This window comes from Sceloporus occidentalis, unplaced genomic scaffold (genome assembly GCF_023333645.1).
Source record: "Sceloporus occidentalis isolate IW3139 unplaced genomic scaffold, rSceOcc1.0.p SCAF_5, whole genome shotgun sequence".
NCBI lineage: Eukaryota > Metazoa > Chordata > Lepidosauria > Squamata > Phrynosomatidae > Sceloporus > Sceloporus occidentalis.
This window is the reverse complement of record NW_028316985.1, coordinates 167,081,102-167,097,453: the sequence shown is the minus strand read 5'-3', so window position 1 is coordinate 167,097,453 and position 16,352 is coordinate 167,081,102. Positions and strand designations below refer to the sequence as shown.

The 16,352-nt window shown below is 39.2% G+C and overlaps 1 protein-coding gene across 5 annotated transcripts in view; it reads left to right on the top strand.

Moving 5' to 3' along the window:
- The window catches only part of RAP1GDS1 (Rap1 GTPase-GDP dissociation stimulator 1), a 117,923-nt gene that overhangs the window by 59,828 nt on the left and 41,743 nt on the right, over positions 1–16,352 (top strand). For all 5 annotated transcript variants that reach the window (XM_089526091.1, XM_089526089.1, XM_089526090.1 and 2 more), the window contains one exon: positions 2,153–2,278. In XM_089526091.1, the coding sequence (XP_089382217.1) occupies positions 2,153–2,278 (126 nt within the window). The remainder of the gene's footprint in view (positions 1–2,152; positions 2,279–16,352) is intronic.

Here is a 16,352-nt window from a genome sequence, read left to right as displayed (position 1 = left end):
ATATTCCTGGTCATTGTACATGTTTTTGCTGTTCTAAACTGCTGGCCTTCCTTTAGTAACAATAATACAGTATGGGTAAATTGTCAGAACACACTGGAAATAATTGTCCTGCAAGGCAACTGTAATTGTTTGAAGCTGCCAGAGATTATATTCAGCACATGAGACTCATTTTGGCATGTGCTGCACTTTGGCATACATGGTACTGCTACATTTGCGCATATGAAGATAATTTTAGACTTTTTGTTCTTATTGAGCTTGTGGTTTTTAAATTGTCTATTCTTTTCTCCTAATGGAGAAAAAATGTTCATAAATGCAAAGCATTCAAATGTATTTGAAACATTAGATTTTTCAAAGCATAAGCCCAGTTTTGAAATTACTCATTTATTTTGGATAAGTGGTTATTGGCTCCAAGTGACTAGGTATGTGACAAAGCAGATCCTGTCACAGAGCTGCTAAAGTACAAGGTGTTGGGACACCATGATGTTGTGCTGCTCTAATACGTGTGGCAGGGTTGGACAAAGTAAAGTACAGCCCCCAGGGCTTCATGCAGCCCCTGGACACCCTACCAGTTCCCCAAAGTGCCCCAAACCTGCAAAATTCTAAAATAAATAAATAAAATAAGAAAATGTTTGGTGAGTTTACTCAGAGAGCCCCTTTAAAAGGCATAAAAACATCAAAAACACCCCACCGCACCCTTAAAACCCCATATCACCTTCACATACCTCAATTTTCTTCTGCAGTCAGTCTCAAAATTAAAACATTTCATTTCCTGTCACCATTTTGAGGGGGGCTGCAAAGGCAAATGGAAGCTTTTGGGCTTGTTGGATGTCTTGTGTGGCCTATGGGGGGGGGGGGGGGATTGGACCTTTAAACCTGTGCAGTTGCCCATCCCTTTTACACACATACCTTGGTAAGATAGCAGGTCTAAACCATGCCCATAAACCGAAAATTGCCTTAAAGCAGTTGTCAGCCTTTTTTTTTCTTACTTGCCAATTCATATAAAGGTCTAAAAGCATATTTATACTATTATTTATTAAGTGTGCAATAGCACTTGGCATAACAAAGATAAAAAACAAACAAACAAACAAAAGTAAAATTAAAAAATTAAAATTTGCCAGAATGTGACATTGAAATGAAGTGCATAAAGACAGCGTGGATAACAAAATGGCGCTGCACTGTATACTTGAAAAATGCAGTATTAGCAAAGCATTCTAAAGCAAAGCACCTTAAAGCAAGGTATGCCTGTATATAGCCATGCTGCTCTAAATATCCTTTTTGTACATAACAATTTCTTGCTGCGTGCGTGTGTGTGTGTGTGTGTGTTGACTCTCTCACCTTTCCCCAAAAAACTGGGAGCCAAAAGAAGTAGGAATCCTATAGTTAGAAAGAATATGTGGTACTTTCATTTTTGTGGCCACTGCTCTCTGGGCTTGGAAATCTGGAATAATGAGTACATTTAAAAAATATTTCTGCATCCAAAATATGTTATTCTCTCTCCAAGCAAAAATCTTGTGACAAAATTAACACCTTGGATACTTCATTTAAAGTTGTGACTAAAATGCACAATGCATTTAATATCACAGTGACATGGAAACCTTCAGCACTTGGGTCCAGTTTGCGTACCACTGTCTATTTTGACCTATGGCTTTGAAATTTTGCTTTTCTCTCATTTATGATTTTATTAATATTCTGTACTGAAGCTGGACTTTAGAAGGAAAAATTGTCTTCTTCAACCGATTTTCTTTAATTGAATTGTTTGGAGCTTCTTTAATGTATGAGAGGTGCTTGATGATATTAAAATTTTCTGTCTCAATTCATGGTTCCCCAAAAACGCTTTGTATTTAACTAATGGTAAAACAAAAATCATTTCAAATATTTTTTACCGAATGAATTCACACTGGGCAACAGATATCTAGAATACTGAATGTGACCATAACTCCTAGGATTGTTTTGCTTGTTTGTTTTGAGCTAGAATGTTTTCATTCTGTATATAAATTTTATAATATTGTACAGACAGGCAACTTCAATGCCTCTGCGCTATTTGAATTTGGAAAAGAAAATTGTGTGCTGGAGGAAAAATGGCTCTGTTTATAGGAAATTATCAAATCCCCAGCAACTACACTTTAATTTAACCTTTCTCTGTGACTTATAGAGTTTATGCGGAATCCATGCGTTGATGCTGGCTTGATTCCACCTCTGGTGCAGCTCTTAAACTGTAAAGATCAGGAAGTGCTTCTTCAAACGGGGCGTGCCTTGGGCAACATATGCTATGACAGCCGTAAGTATTCAAATATCAGTGTTTGGGGGAAGGGGTTTAAGCCTGTTTCTTGTTGTTCATTTTTTCTCTCTTGTTTTGTTGATCACAGTGCTGATTTCTGTGAGACATCTGTGAATGCTGTCACAATTAAGCATAACTTGTATAACAAACTGTCAGAAGAGTCCCCTTTTTAAAAATGAAAGCAGATAGATCCTTGGCAGTTATCATGGCATTTTGTGGACAGAGATAGACAAAATGCTTTTATAAATGAAGACTTGTCTTATTTTGTTTCTGTATGAAATATTAATAGGGTCAACAGGTGCTATACTGTTGTTTTCCAGCCCAGGTAATAAAACTGAATGGAATTCTGATGACATTTGGCTCTTACTGATTGATATATTTGGTAGCACAAATGAATTGGTCTGCTGGCACTGTTATGAGGTTCATTTGCTTACAGTAGTGTGGATTGCATCATCTACTTTGTAGATAGCTCTGCTTTCTAACAGAAGTGTTAAAGTTGGGTTGGTCACTTAATGTGTGGTCAACCCAAGACATACATCACTAAAACAGAGAGCAGAAGAAAGTCACATTTACATGAACTTGCATATGTTAGTGTAGGTGTAGAGGGAAGATATGAAATTATGTCTGGCATCCTGTTAGCCTTTTACATACTACACATCTAGTTATACTTTTTCAGTCATGGCATGGAATCCATATTCAATTCACAGTTTTATAAGTGGAGTTTAGCAAGTGTAGCTATTGCACATGCCCTTTCACATTCTTGGATAGTGCAGAATTACTCATCAATGCCTTCAGTGCAGCACTTGACTCACTAAGATTGTGGAAAGAGCAGGCACATTTACAAATGGGCGGTTGTTCAGCAGGGTGATGATGTATGGCCACCATCACTTAATTATGTGAATGTAGCCTATGCAAGCACAATGTAGGATCTTGCCTTGTTTTTATAATTTAAACAGAATTGCAGTACATCTCACCTAAATGGAGGAGACAGTGAGTGCTTCCAGAGCCTGGTGTCCAGGAACTAACTGTTGATGGACAACTTCAAGGCCCAGATTTTCCTTCTTGTAATCCTTCATCTTTAAATCAGATTCAGATGGGAAATCCGTCAAATAGAGGATACTTTCAAAACAAGGACTATAATCTGGCTACCCTTCAAATAAGAGGATTATCCTCTGTAAAAGAATACAAATAACCCAACCCTAGCTGTGTGTATATGTGTTTGTGCCTTCAAGTTGCCTGTTGACTTCTGTCAACTATGTGAATTTCATAGAGTTCTTAGGGAAGGTATACTGAGGTGGCTTGCCAATTCCTTCTTCTGAAATATAGCCTACAGCACCTGGCTTTGGCATTATTCCATCCAAGACGTAGCTAGGGCTGACGATGTTTAGCTTCCAAGATCAGATGGAATCTGGTGCGTTTACAGTATTTAGTCAGGCTTCTACCAGACTAGGGGTGTGGGAATATGTCACTTTCATTATTATGGAAATGGGCATTCTCAGCCCATCACAGATCCATATATGGTGGTATGATTTCCTTTTTGATTCCCTTGTGGAAGTGTGTGCATATTTTAGTATGCATTTTTCCCTAATATAGTCCACTCTCACTTTACGCGGGGGATCCGTTCTGGACCCCTTGTGTAAAGCAGAAAGCAAGTATTCTCAAGCCCCATTGGATAGAATGGGGCTTGGGCTTGCTGCGCAGACATGTGTGTTTGCTGCGGGTGTGGGTGTGCCATTGTTTTTGTTGCTGGGCAGCTTCAGGATAAGTGAAAGCCACCTGTAATGAGCCTGTGTATGGCATGGACTCATTGTATACACTATTTTGTATAGCTTTATTTCATTGGCTAAAACGTGTTTGTAATACAATTTTAAAATAAATGCATTTTTAGTTCAGTGAATTTTGGAAATGTGCACATTTTGAAACTTGAATTTTAAAATGGTTTTGTGAACATTTTTCTCCATCAAATCACATTAAAAGCCTTAGAAATTTATGAGTTACCAAGAGAAGATGAGTTTCATCCTGTTGTGGGATCCCAACCAATTTGTTTTCTGCCCTTAGATTAGATTATTTGGGAAGCATGAAACAACCAGTCTATAAAATGTGAGAGCAATGATCCTATATGCTCTATCATTGATTGTCATTAGGATCATACTGTGGCTAAATCATTGAAACCACATCTAAATCATCCCTCTTAACAACCAAACCAGACATGTTATGTGGAAAATATTTTCTTTTTCTTATTTAAATATAGTTTCTAAGATTGATTATAAATTATGGACACATTATTTGCACAACTTTTGTGGTTAACACTTTTTTCAGATGAATTTTGCCATTCAGAAATGTAAATATCTCAGTTATTAGTCAGCTTCCCCAAGTGAAGGTAAGGATATATTTGATTCTCTAGTCTTGTATATCTGAAGTCTGCAAATAGGAAGTTGGGATTTTAATAGCCTGTGAAACCTGCTCTTTCAGTAACTGTTTCTTCAAGTTATATACAGTGAGTCAGCCTTCTCCAGATGTGTTGGGCTACATCTCCTGCCATTTCCACCAGCTGAGGTGAGGCTGATAGGAGTTGTAGTCTGAAATTTCTGGCAGGGTGGCAGGTTGGGCAGCAGGAATAAGCATCATCAAAGCAAAAAAAGAGAGTAAGTGCTAGATTGTATAGGTTTTACTGGATAAAGATTGTGATGGCAATAAAAGTTTACTGATCAGTAAACTACTGTCAGTAGAGTAATCATTTTGCTGATCTGAAGTTTTTAAGACACACATACTCCAGAGATTTATCCGGTTTTGCCTTGCTCAGCACAGTACTATTTTTCCCATATTGCTTAAGTTCTGCCAATAAACAAAGTGATTTGTTTTCATATACAGATTTGACATTTTATTAAGAACACATTTTTATTTTACCATAAACAGTGGTATCAGAAGTTATTAGCAGAACACTGTTTTATCTTGTAGGAATCATTGCAGACTGACATATTAGCTCGCAGATTTTCCATATGAGGAACTGTTTCTATGTACAGTGAACTGCTAATCCCTGAAAGAGAAATTTACTGAATGAAGAAATGCAACTGAACTGGAATAGATGTCTGTGAGGGCTCATTTCATAAAGAGAAATAGGGCAACTTGAGAAGTCCTACTGTGTCCTAGTGGGAGCAGGTTGGATGTGAATGAAAGATTTAGGGGATTTGAAACTTAGCCTGCTTGGATGTACCCTTCCTAGTTAAGGAGTCATTGGTCAGTCAAAGTGGCCACTTTCAGTTGGTATGTCCAATTTCTGACTCAATTCTGGGTTTGTAGAAATTGCCATGGAAGCAAAAGCAGACAAACAGCCTCATTTACAATGCTTGAGAAAGTTAATGCGTTATTCTGAGAATTGTTTGTAGCATGTTGTAGCAGTATGACAGTCTCAACAGAAAATGCACAATTGTTGAAAATGACAAAGGTCATTAAAAGTATATATTGTAGAAGTTCCATCAGTGTTGCCAGAAATCAAGTCTTAGGTCACTTGCAGAAATGAACGGTATTTGTAGAACCTATTGTTTGACAGCTGGAGATTATCCTTATCCATTTCAGAACATTTTATATTAGCAATATTGTTAGGTCATTTATTGTCAAGCCTATGTAATACAACTTCAAATCACATATCAGTAATATGACCACTGTATATTTACAGGGGATTGTGGTATATGTGGTCTCTTAATGGTACCGGGTGGGTGTACATCAGTGCATTCTCTGTACAGACAAAAGATAGCTTAGTTAGGCCTTCGTATCCATGGGTTTGCCCTTCATGGAGTGCAGCATCCACAGATGGCCCTACCTCGTTCTCACCGATGGTGGCGTATGCATGTGGCTGTAGTAATGCAGCTGCACTCCATTACACAACATAATTTGAGGTCCCACAGTTTTTGACATCCACCCCCAGGGATACACAGGTCCAACTGTACTTCATTGCACAATTCATAATGGGTTAAATCTAATGCCTTCCATAACAAGTGAGCTCTAACCAGTATTCAAGAATCCTCCTTCCCATCCCTACCCCATAACCTACCCCATTCAACTGTGCCTGCAGGCCTGTTTTATAGCATTTCCAGGAACTGAGATGGAGCTGCCCAGGGTGACCTAATCCATTTGCATGCACATAGATCTGGCTCTTACCTGCTTGATTTATGGGTTTCATTCCCATGTAATATAATAGCCACTAGTTTAGACAGCTTTATTAGGAGGTGGATTGCAGATGTATTTATGGAGAAGGGGTCTACCATTGGTCATATGAAACTTCTATGTTCCAAAGCAGAATGCCATTGAACACCATTCGGTGGAGAAGGAAGCAACAGCAGAAACTGGCTGCTATGTCAGTGTGCTGTTTGTGGACTTCCCAAAAGCAATTGGGTGGTCATTGTGGGAAGCAGAACGTTGTATTAGGTAGACTTGTAAATCTAATCTAAGAGTTGTTTTTCCATTTAAGGATCACCACAGCTGAAATCTAAGCTGTTCTTGGAAGGAAAGATCTTTTAAATTGGTCTGACGTTTAGTGTCCCGGGGGGCGGGGGGGGGATACTTCTGGTAGATTATATTTGTGTTTGTTTGTAAACCATGTTTTGTCTGTCTTGAGTATGGTGAAATATACTTTAAAGTATAATTCCTTTCCAAAAATCATTGTGAGCCTGCTGTGAATTGAATTAGAAAGTCTGGTAGAGCTGTAGATTATTTTGGGAGTATATTATTCAGTTCTTGCCTGCTTGGTAGTTGTAGGTTTCAAAAACAGTTCCATCTGAGTCTCATATGGTCAGGATTACTCTCTGATGATGGGGCGGGGGCTCCATTGATCATTTGAGGAGGGGAATGAATTTTTGGAAGAATGTGGTGGGCAATAAGGGACAGTTTCTCAGTAGGAACATTGCAGTGGTCTATCAGTGTTAGCAGTTAATGTTGCCACTCTTTTCTATGGTCTTAGGCGTCCAATTTACTATCCTTCCTTTTTTGAAAGGGGTTTGACTCAGATGGAACCGTTCCAGAAACCTACAACTACCAAGCAGACAAGAAGGCTGTAATTGTAACAATTAAATGACTGCATTCCCATCTCCAGAATTACGGATGGTTTCTGCTCCTCTTCTTCTCTAGTTGCCTGGTAAATCTTTTTGCAGCAGTTCCACTCCTGGATTTAACCTTGGAGTTGCTTACTAGCAACACCTTGCTTAGATCACAACAGGCTAAATAGGCAAGTGGAGGAATACTAATCCTGTTGTGACTTTATTCCCCTTTTAAGCTCTCTTCCCTTTCTGTGGAAGAAATTGCTTTTGAAACAGGGGCTGGAAGAACATCAAGGACAGGAGTCAGAGAAGCTGTTCCTTCTTTCCTCCCCCCCCTCCCCAGACACACAATAGCTGTGTTCATCTTTAAGTAATGTGACACCTTAGAGACTAATTGTTCTGTTGCTACAGGAGTTTTCATAGGCAATAGCAGACTTCATCAGCATCTGTAGGGTACCACAGCCCTTTCTATATTTGTTCTCTTTGCCTTTGCAAGTTAGCCTTAAAAAATAGGTGTGTGTGTGTGTGTTTCTAGACACTCTCACAAGTGCCAAGAAACAATGTGAGGCATCAGTGAGAAAACACAGGCTTTTCGATGGTCTGATATTCAAGCCCTGGTATCTCTGCTTTAAATAGTCTCAGAAAACAAAACTGGGAGAAGATCTGTGCTAAAATCATTGGACAACTGCTGTCAGGTTAAATAGGCACAGCCAGGCTACATAGGCAAAGGTCTGATTCAGTATAAAACAGTTTCTTCATACCAGTATTTGTTAATATTATGCACAAAATACATTATTCAAAATGTGTAATATAATGTCTGTAGCGAGTACTTAGAGAAATTATCTAGGAAATATTTAAGCAGATGTCCATTCTACTTTTCAGATGAGTTGAATCACTCTCCATTTGGGAGAGTTGTTGGTCTCTGGTGAGAAGCCGGTGTTACCAATTGACTAGGCAGTGGAAGTACAGTACTTCCCTTCCATTTTAGCTTGGATGGCAACCCAGCTTGGCTTTAAACACTTCCATCAAGTTACATTTACCCCCCTTTTTACCCAGCTGAAAAGCTTGGTTAAAAGCAATGGAAAGACCAGAACAGTATTAAACATGAAACCCATATTTTAAATATTTTCAAATGTATCACTTAAGAACTGAAGCAGGGACTTGTTCTGGCTCTATCAGGGATTTTGGAATGAAGCCCTGCCCTTCTGTATCACAGGTTTCTTTTGTTCTACATCTATCGTAGTTCTTTATTTAGAGATAGAATAATAGAATAATAAAACTGGAAGAGACCACAAGGGCCAAATATACAACTTAAAATAACAATTTGTTTTCAAAGTTTCAGGAACTCCATTTGGGGTCTTTTTCTTTTCTTCCATTAACTTGATCTTATTAAAATTTTACATTTTAAATATGCATAGCCAATAGAAAATGCTTTGTTATGTAACAGGCTCACCTTGAATTGCAAGTCTTTATTTTATCATCTCTCATTCTTACACCTTAATGTCCCTGAAATGTTACTAAAACTACAAGGTGTTATTTACTTTCTTTCTTTCTTTTAACAATACAAAACTGAATTGGCATATTGTTGGAAATTGTCATATTCCATAAGTTCAGACAGAAGTTGAGTTTAAAATACTCTCTTCACAAATTAGAAACAGAGGTGGAGCTAAAAATGCTCACAGTTCATACACTGCCACAATGTAAATCAATAATAGTGATTGGCCAAGCTGGCTAGGGAATTCATGGACATATGGTCCAGAAAATACATTTTCCAAGCTCTGGGTGTTAGCAGTATTGGATCCTCTCCACCATTTCCCAGGGTGTCTGAATGAAAAGCTTTGCTTCCTAATTTGAAAGTGAACTGAAGTGGTGAAATAAAGGATCCCTTCAGTATTGTTGCTACACTCCTCTTTTAACTACTTAGCATTTTTTTCACTGGATGAAGAAAATTTTATTGTGTTATTTTAATAAAATACTCTATCTGAGGAGAAAAAAAATTGGATTTGATATTATGTTAGGTGTTGCATGTTATTTGAAAAATATAGGCCACTTGTAGGCAACTGCAGGGGGTACATTTCTAGTTGTTTTTTAAAAAAATATATATAGCTTTGTTTAAAAATGCTGAATAGTGAAAGGGATGACTGCAACCTATTTAAGAGGTGAATTGCCACTCCTGGAGATTTTTTGCCAAAACGAGTGCAATCTAGGGAGACTGGGCATTTTGAGGGCCACAGCTATAGCCTGAGAGGGCCATTTGCAGCCCCAGGGCCAACTTTACCCACCTTGGCTGTAGATAGTGTTGGGGATACATGGGCATGGAGCATGTGAGTTCAGATGGTATCATATCATTGATGGCTGTTGGCAGTGGTGAAGCTGATGAATAAATAATTTTCTGAAAGGTGTCCTTAAGAGCCTGATTAGCATCAGATGCTGGCTTCCTAAAACTTCTCATAGCAGAGCGATAAAATATGATATGAAATTCACAAGACAATTGCTCTTTTACTTTTTCAGTCAAATTCTGAATAGATTCTTTGAGTCATACCTTGATTAAAATGTGGTATATGACTCTGGTACATCTGTTGCACACAAATAATCTCCCACTGAATAAACAAATACAATTTCTTTCATATTACCCATTGTTCTAGTAAAATCTTCGTGGGATCAGAAACAGAAGCACATGTGCCATTAATAATTCATTGTGCCTTGCATTGACAGCTTGTGAATCTTCTTATTTTGATAGTTGTCTGGGGGAAAGCGGGGGCTTCCAATGATGTTTATTCTTTCATTCCATCACAAGATTGGGGGATCATGAAAACATTTCTTTGCCATAGCAAGCAGGAGTCTTCTTTGGGTCGGCAAGCTTACAGTACCTGTCTGTTCCTTCCTTCTTTACTGTGGCCAGACTACAGAGTTGACAGTGAGGTAATTCTCTTTCTGCTGTTCGAGGCACTCAAGTGCACAAGGTGGAAAGCATGTCATATATACTGTCAAAACAACCAGCTGAGCTGCCTGGGCATTAGCTGATGATTATCACTACCACACTCTTGTGCGGATTTATCTTTAGCCAGTTTATTAAAAACTGTCCCCAACTACTGTCATGAAATAAGTACCTAGATTTTAGAATTTGGGGCAGAGAAAAGTTGTGAGAGAATAGGTGTTTGGATGTCATTAATCTTCAGTGGCATACTGATTACAACATGCTTCAGACTTTTTAAATCACGGGTGAGAATGTGTGGGCCTGCAGAAGTTTTAGGACTGTAATTCATCCATCTCTTACCATTCACTATGCTAGTTAGAGTTGATGAGTGGTTCAGTTCAATGTCATCTTGGAGGAATACACATTCCACTGTTTTTCTCTGAATTATCTCTTCTTCTGATCAAATGTGAATATTTAATGGCGAGAGAGAACAGTAAGAGAGGTGTAGTGGTTTGAGTGTTGGATTAAGTCTCTAGGAGACAAGGACTCAAATCCCTACTCAGCCATGGAAACCCACTGGAGGACCTTGGACAAGTTACATTTTCTCAGCCTGAGAGAAGATTATTTATTTATTTGTATCCCGCCTTTCTCCCAAAATGGGATTCAATGTGGCTTGAACAAATCTTGCCAGGAAAACCCGGTAACTGGTTCACCTTAGGTTCTCCAAAAGTCAGAAACAACTTGAAGGCATACAGGAGGACAATAAAATGAAATCCAGTGGGTCTCCTGAGCAGCTTGTATCTAAACATCTTGTCACTTATGTATTCCCAATATAAATAAACAGAAGCATCCATCAAATAGAGTGTACTCTGATTCTGTGGGTCAGAAACCAAAGATTTTGAAGTAGAATATCAACATACGAGTGCTATGAGCTCATTAGATTGTCCTGTCATTTAAGTTATATTGCTGTTGAAAGCCATACCCTTATCTACACTTGTAAAATGTGGGGCATACTTATATGCACCAAATATGAAATTCTGGAGACTTCTTTATGAATGTATTTATGCTTCCAGATTCTAATTTTAGGCATGAAAGTAATTTTGGGAAGCATTTGTATCACCTAAAATTATAGCAGGGGAAACAGCCCAGAGTCTTCAGTATAAAGTATGTAAGTTAGCATTCAAATTTTGGAGGTGGAAGAGACTAATTAAATCTTTAGACAGTAAACAAGACATTCTTGTTTAAGACTGGAAATACTTTTTTAATTACATAAAATATTCAAATCATTCCTTTGGGAGTCTTTTAAAGAATAAATGGAATGCTAGAAAAATTTGCCAACTTTTCTTTAAAAGGAGGGACACTCCTGAGGAAAAAAAATTTGCTCTATTTTCCCCATTTTATTAAATGTCCTCTGTTAAGAAATAGAATTTAAAAGTATCCCCTCATGGTTCACAAAAGCTCAACTTGCTGAATCAAAATAATAGTATAATGGGTTTCTCTTTGTTTTTAATTTCAGCACTGGGGAAAAAAGCATCCTTGTTTATTTGTTTCACAAATATTTGTTGATGCTAATTGGTTCACTCTTGTGAAATGCATCAATTAGAATTAAATACCTGAATAGCTACTGGTAAAATAGTACAGTGTGCCTTGATATCTACTGGGGTTTCATACCAGGACCCCCATGGATACCAAAATCCATGGATTCTCTAGTCCCATTGTATACAATGGCAGAGTAAAACAGTGTCCCTTACGGCAACATAAAGGTTTGCTTTTTGGAATTTACATTTTTAAAAATATTTTTAAGCTGTGAATGCTTGAATCTGTGGACAAAGAGGACTGACTGTATATTTTGCCGTTCTTTATGCAGGGTAAAATATTAAGAAAAGCCAAGTGAAAAAGGGCAGCAGGGTTTGCTCTGGTACCTCAAAAAAGCTAAAGATGCTAGAAACACTAAGCCAGTGGCATCTTGAACAGTGGTTTAGAACATTATTTTTCTTGGTGGGGAAGGTTTTTTTAATTCATTGATTGCTTCAAAATGCACATTTAAGAAGTAGTTCTGTAGGCCTTTTTTTGTTTAACTCAACTAAGCCAAATGACATTTTAAATGCTGTGTCTTGAGAGAGAACTGTATTAGTCTCAGATCCCGTGAGTGGTTTAAAATTTTGTCACTAATTTATGCCGACCACGAAGAGATTTTTATTACAACACTACCACTTATATGAAGAATAAAATTATTTCTAAAACTGTCTGATACATTGTGACAAAATGAGCAAGTTGTAGTATCAACAGCAATAGCAAAATAGGATCTCCAGGTGTAGAGTTAATATCTTCCAAGATTTATACTATAGCTCAGAGACAGAATGCATACTTTGCATGTAAAAGATGTGAGATTCATCCCTGGCATTTCCTAATAGTGTGGAGTTTCTCTGAAACCCCGAAGAACAGCTGCTCTTGATCTGTCTCAGTTTTATGATAACCTCCTAGGTCTGAATACCAGTTGGTGAAGGGAGCAGGTTATTATCTCCAGTCCCTCCTCTGGTGTCATACTGGCATTAGTTCCTAGTGAAGTCACTAATGTCCAAAACACATTGCAGAAGTAATCCACTTTGAGATCACTTTACCTGCCCTGGCTCAATGCTAGGTAGTTTGGGGAACTGTAATTTTGTGAGACATTTAGCCTTCTCTGTCAGAAAGTTCTGGCGCCACCATAAACTCCAAATCCCAGGATTCCGTAGCACTGAGCCGGGGCAGTGAAAGCATTCTCAGACTGGATTATTACTGCAGTATGTTTTGGACCTAAGATAGTTTAGGATTCCTTCTACTCTGGTTATTAAAAAAAGGCACAGAAACAATTTTAGCTCCTACCCAAAATACAGCCTAGGGGGGTTATAAATGTTTCAGGTACAAATAATTATTAATAAACAAGAAGCTCCTTGGGATACATATATAAATGCTCAAACCAATAAGAAGGTTAAAAGGAGGGAAGAATTGGGGGGGGGGGGGGGCTAGAAGAAAAAAAATGACATCTTTGTTAGGTAGGATTTTTATTTAATAACATCAATTTCCAATCCATAAAATATATTTTGCCTATCATATATTGGTATTTCTTATTCATTTGGACATAAAAGACTATGACCATTAAACAGAACTTTTTCTTTTTTACTTACTTACAGTATTTGCTGAGAGCTGTATTGATGCAGACTTGAAATTGTGATGGCGCTTTGCTCATCAGCTTTACAAAGGAGGATGTTTTTCTTTGCTGTTTTACACTACTTCAAAAAAAAAAAAAAAACACACACACACACAACTCCACCATCCCACACAGCAACAACATAAAAAACACTCCTAACACCTTCCAAACTACGAGACTCTAGTAACTAGAGGAACAGGGAATTGTTTTGTGTGGGAGCTCACTTTGCTGCCGAACTTGACAAGGTAACAAGCAGAGTGTGACAAAGCAGCCTATTCTGAAGTTGACTGGGATTTACTGGATGTTTTTTGTGGACAGCCTGGGTACATTAGAATCAGAAAACCAGAGAATGAAACTTATAATTAGTACCGTGCGTCATTCTGTATTTGGAGAGTGTGTGTTTTCCTTTTGAAAAGAAGTAAATTATTGGTCCCTGCCTGGAGCTTAAAATCAAAATCTCTGGCAGTTTTTTGTACCCCAAATTATATTTTATTGGGTTGGATTCTACGATCTGGAAATACAGTTTCACTTACAGAGTGAAGCACATTCACCTACTTCTGCAAAGGGAAAGAGAGTGGGGAGGCCATTTTTGCTGATTTCCATTCCCTTGTGGCCCTTCAAAATCTATTACTGCAGGTGGGAGGTGATGCAGGAAATGTGGGATCAGCATAAACTTTCAGTCTCCTTCATTTTATTGTAACCAGTTAAGGTGTACCGGTGATGACTGAGTCCATACCTAAGCCATCAAAATGGGGCCTCCTGGTTTCTTATCAACCCATATTTTTTAACCCTAGGAATCTTACTGTAATGCCTCAGAGTACTCCTGTGTCTATTTCTTGACTGTGGGAACCCTAGTAGCAGTGAGTATTCAGTACTTTTATTCCAAGTCTCTAGTTTCCAGGCTCAAGTCCAGTGTCAAGTTCTTGCAAGATACTTCCAAGTTGAGTCTCAAGTCGAGTCTCAAGTCTGAAAACCAATTTTAACAGAAAAAAAGGAGGTGGGTACTTTTCTTGGAAGGGAACAGCAAACTTATTGGGCAGTGGGCTTGAGGTGAGGTCTGCTCAACAGCCTTTCCCCACTGCACATCAGAGGATCATTCTAAAATTTTGAAAAGCTTTAGAAGGATCCTTTCACCTCCAGCCCATTGCACTTACTGTTCCCCTCCAAGAAACATGCCCTGTGCTCTGGGGGCGATGACAGAACATCAGTTACTAAAAATATACAGGTCACGAGTCAAGCCAAGTCAGTGCATCTTTTATTGTCAAGTCAAGTCATTGGACTGACTTGAGTCCAAGTCAATCAACTTGAGTCTGCATGACTGCCTAGCAGTCTTTCATATATTCTCCTTTCCCTTTTTTATGCCCCCAGAAGTGCCTCAGAGAGCCTTCTGCTGTTTTTAGCTCCTTAAAAACATTGTTCTAGGAAGCTCTCCATTTGGAATCTCAGTTTTAGACTAAAGCCAGTGATGGTGAAACTTTTAGACTGAGTGCCCAAACTCAGTGGTGTTCCTGTACCGGGTGTCATCCAGTGTCGTGGGGGTTGGGACTTCCAGGGGGCAGGACTTCTGCCTTCGGGGGGGCAGGACCTCCAGGGGGAAAACCCAAGGCACACTCTCCCAGCCTCAGGCTAGCAATAACAAACCCCCCTCTGATGAAACTTGCCAAGAAAACTCCATGATAGTTTCACTTTAGAGTCGCCATACGTCAGAAATGACTTGAAGGCAGGACACACACAAGTCACGCCCTCTCAGCCTCAGAGGATAGCAGTGGAAATCATCTTCCGATGAAGCTTGTTCCATGATATTTTCACCTTAGGGTTGCTGGGAGTTGGCGCTTGGAAGGGAGGGAGGGTGCTCTGGCCCCCCATGTTGGAAACAACTTGGAGGCACACAACAATAACAAGCATAATAAAGCACAGAAGGCACAGCATGTTAACAAGAAAAAGAGAGCCAGCAGTTTGAGTTGTGACTCTGGAAACCAGAGCTTGAATCCAAGCTCAGCCATTAAACCCACTGGGAGACCTTGGGCAAGTCACACTCTCTCAGCCTCAGAGGAATGCAGTGGTAAACCACCTCTAAAGAAATCTTGCCAAGAAAACCCCATGGATGGCCTCATTACACCTCACAAATCTACAGTTCCCAGAAGTTGATAGCATGCAAGATGTGGGCCTTCCAGCTGGAAGATTTGCATCTTCTGGCCAGAAGATGCGGGACGTCTGCCAGAAGGGCCACATTCCTCCTCTCCTTGTCATGGCTTGGCTTTCTACAGGAGAACCAGTCTGCTGTAAAGAGCCGGACTGGCCATGCACACCTCCCTGCTCCTCCTCACTGCAGCCTGGCTCTCCCAAGGCAAGCTGTGCTGTGACACAGAGCTAGGCCAAGCTTGTGCCCCTTGCCCCCACCCCTACTTGCTGTGGCTGCCATGTGTCCTCGGAGATGGCTTCACATGCCAGATAAGGCACATGTACCACAGGTTTGCCACCGCAGGACTAAACATTGCAACTGGGGTGATAACCAAAAACAGTGTGTCATTTTTATCACATTCTGATGAGTTATGGCAGGCCCCCCAGCCCTTTTTCCTTCTAGAAACTTCTCCCTTTTTACTTGAAACAGGGCACTACCATATGTTAACAACCAGAAATACTGTGTCACATTTTGGGGTGTCTACTACAGAGGTAAATTATAACTTCCCCTCTCCTTGGCTTTAGCACACACATACACACACCCTTTTCAGTTGTAATTCCAGCATGAAATTTATCAGAGCCATTTGGATAATAGCCAAAAACCTTCTCATCAAATTTGGACACATTTAGCATCATGTTCTGATGAGCTGTGGCTGCCACAGGGAGACAGGCATGCATTCTTTTTTGTTATTGCAGATGTTCTCTTAGTTTATTATTTTTTAAAAAAACAAACTATTGAGGCAATAAATAATG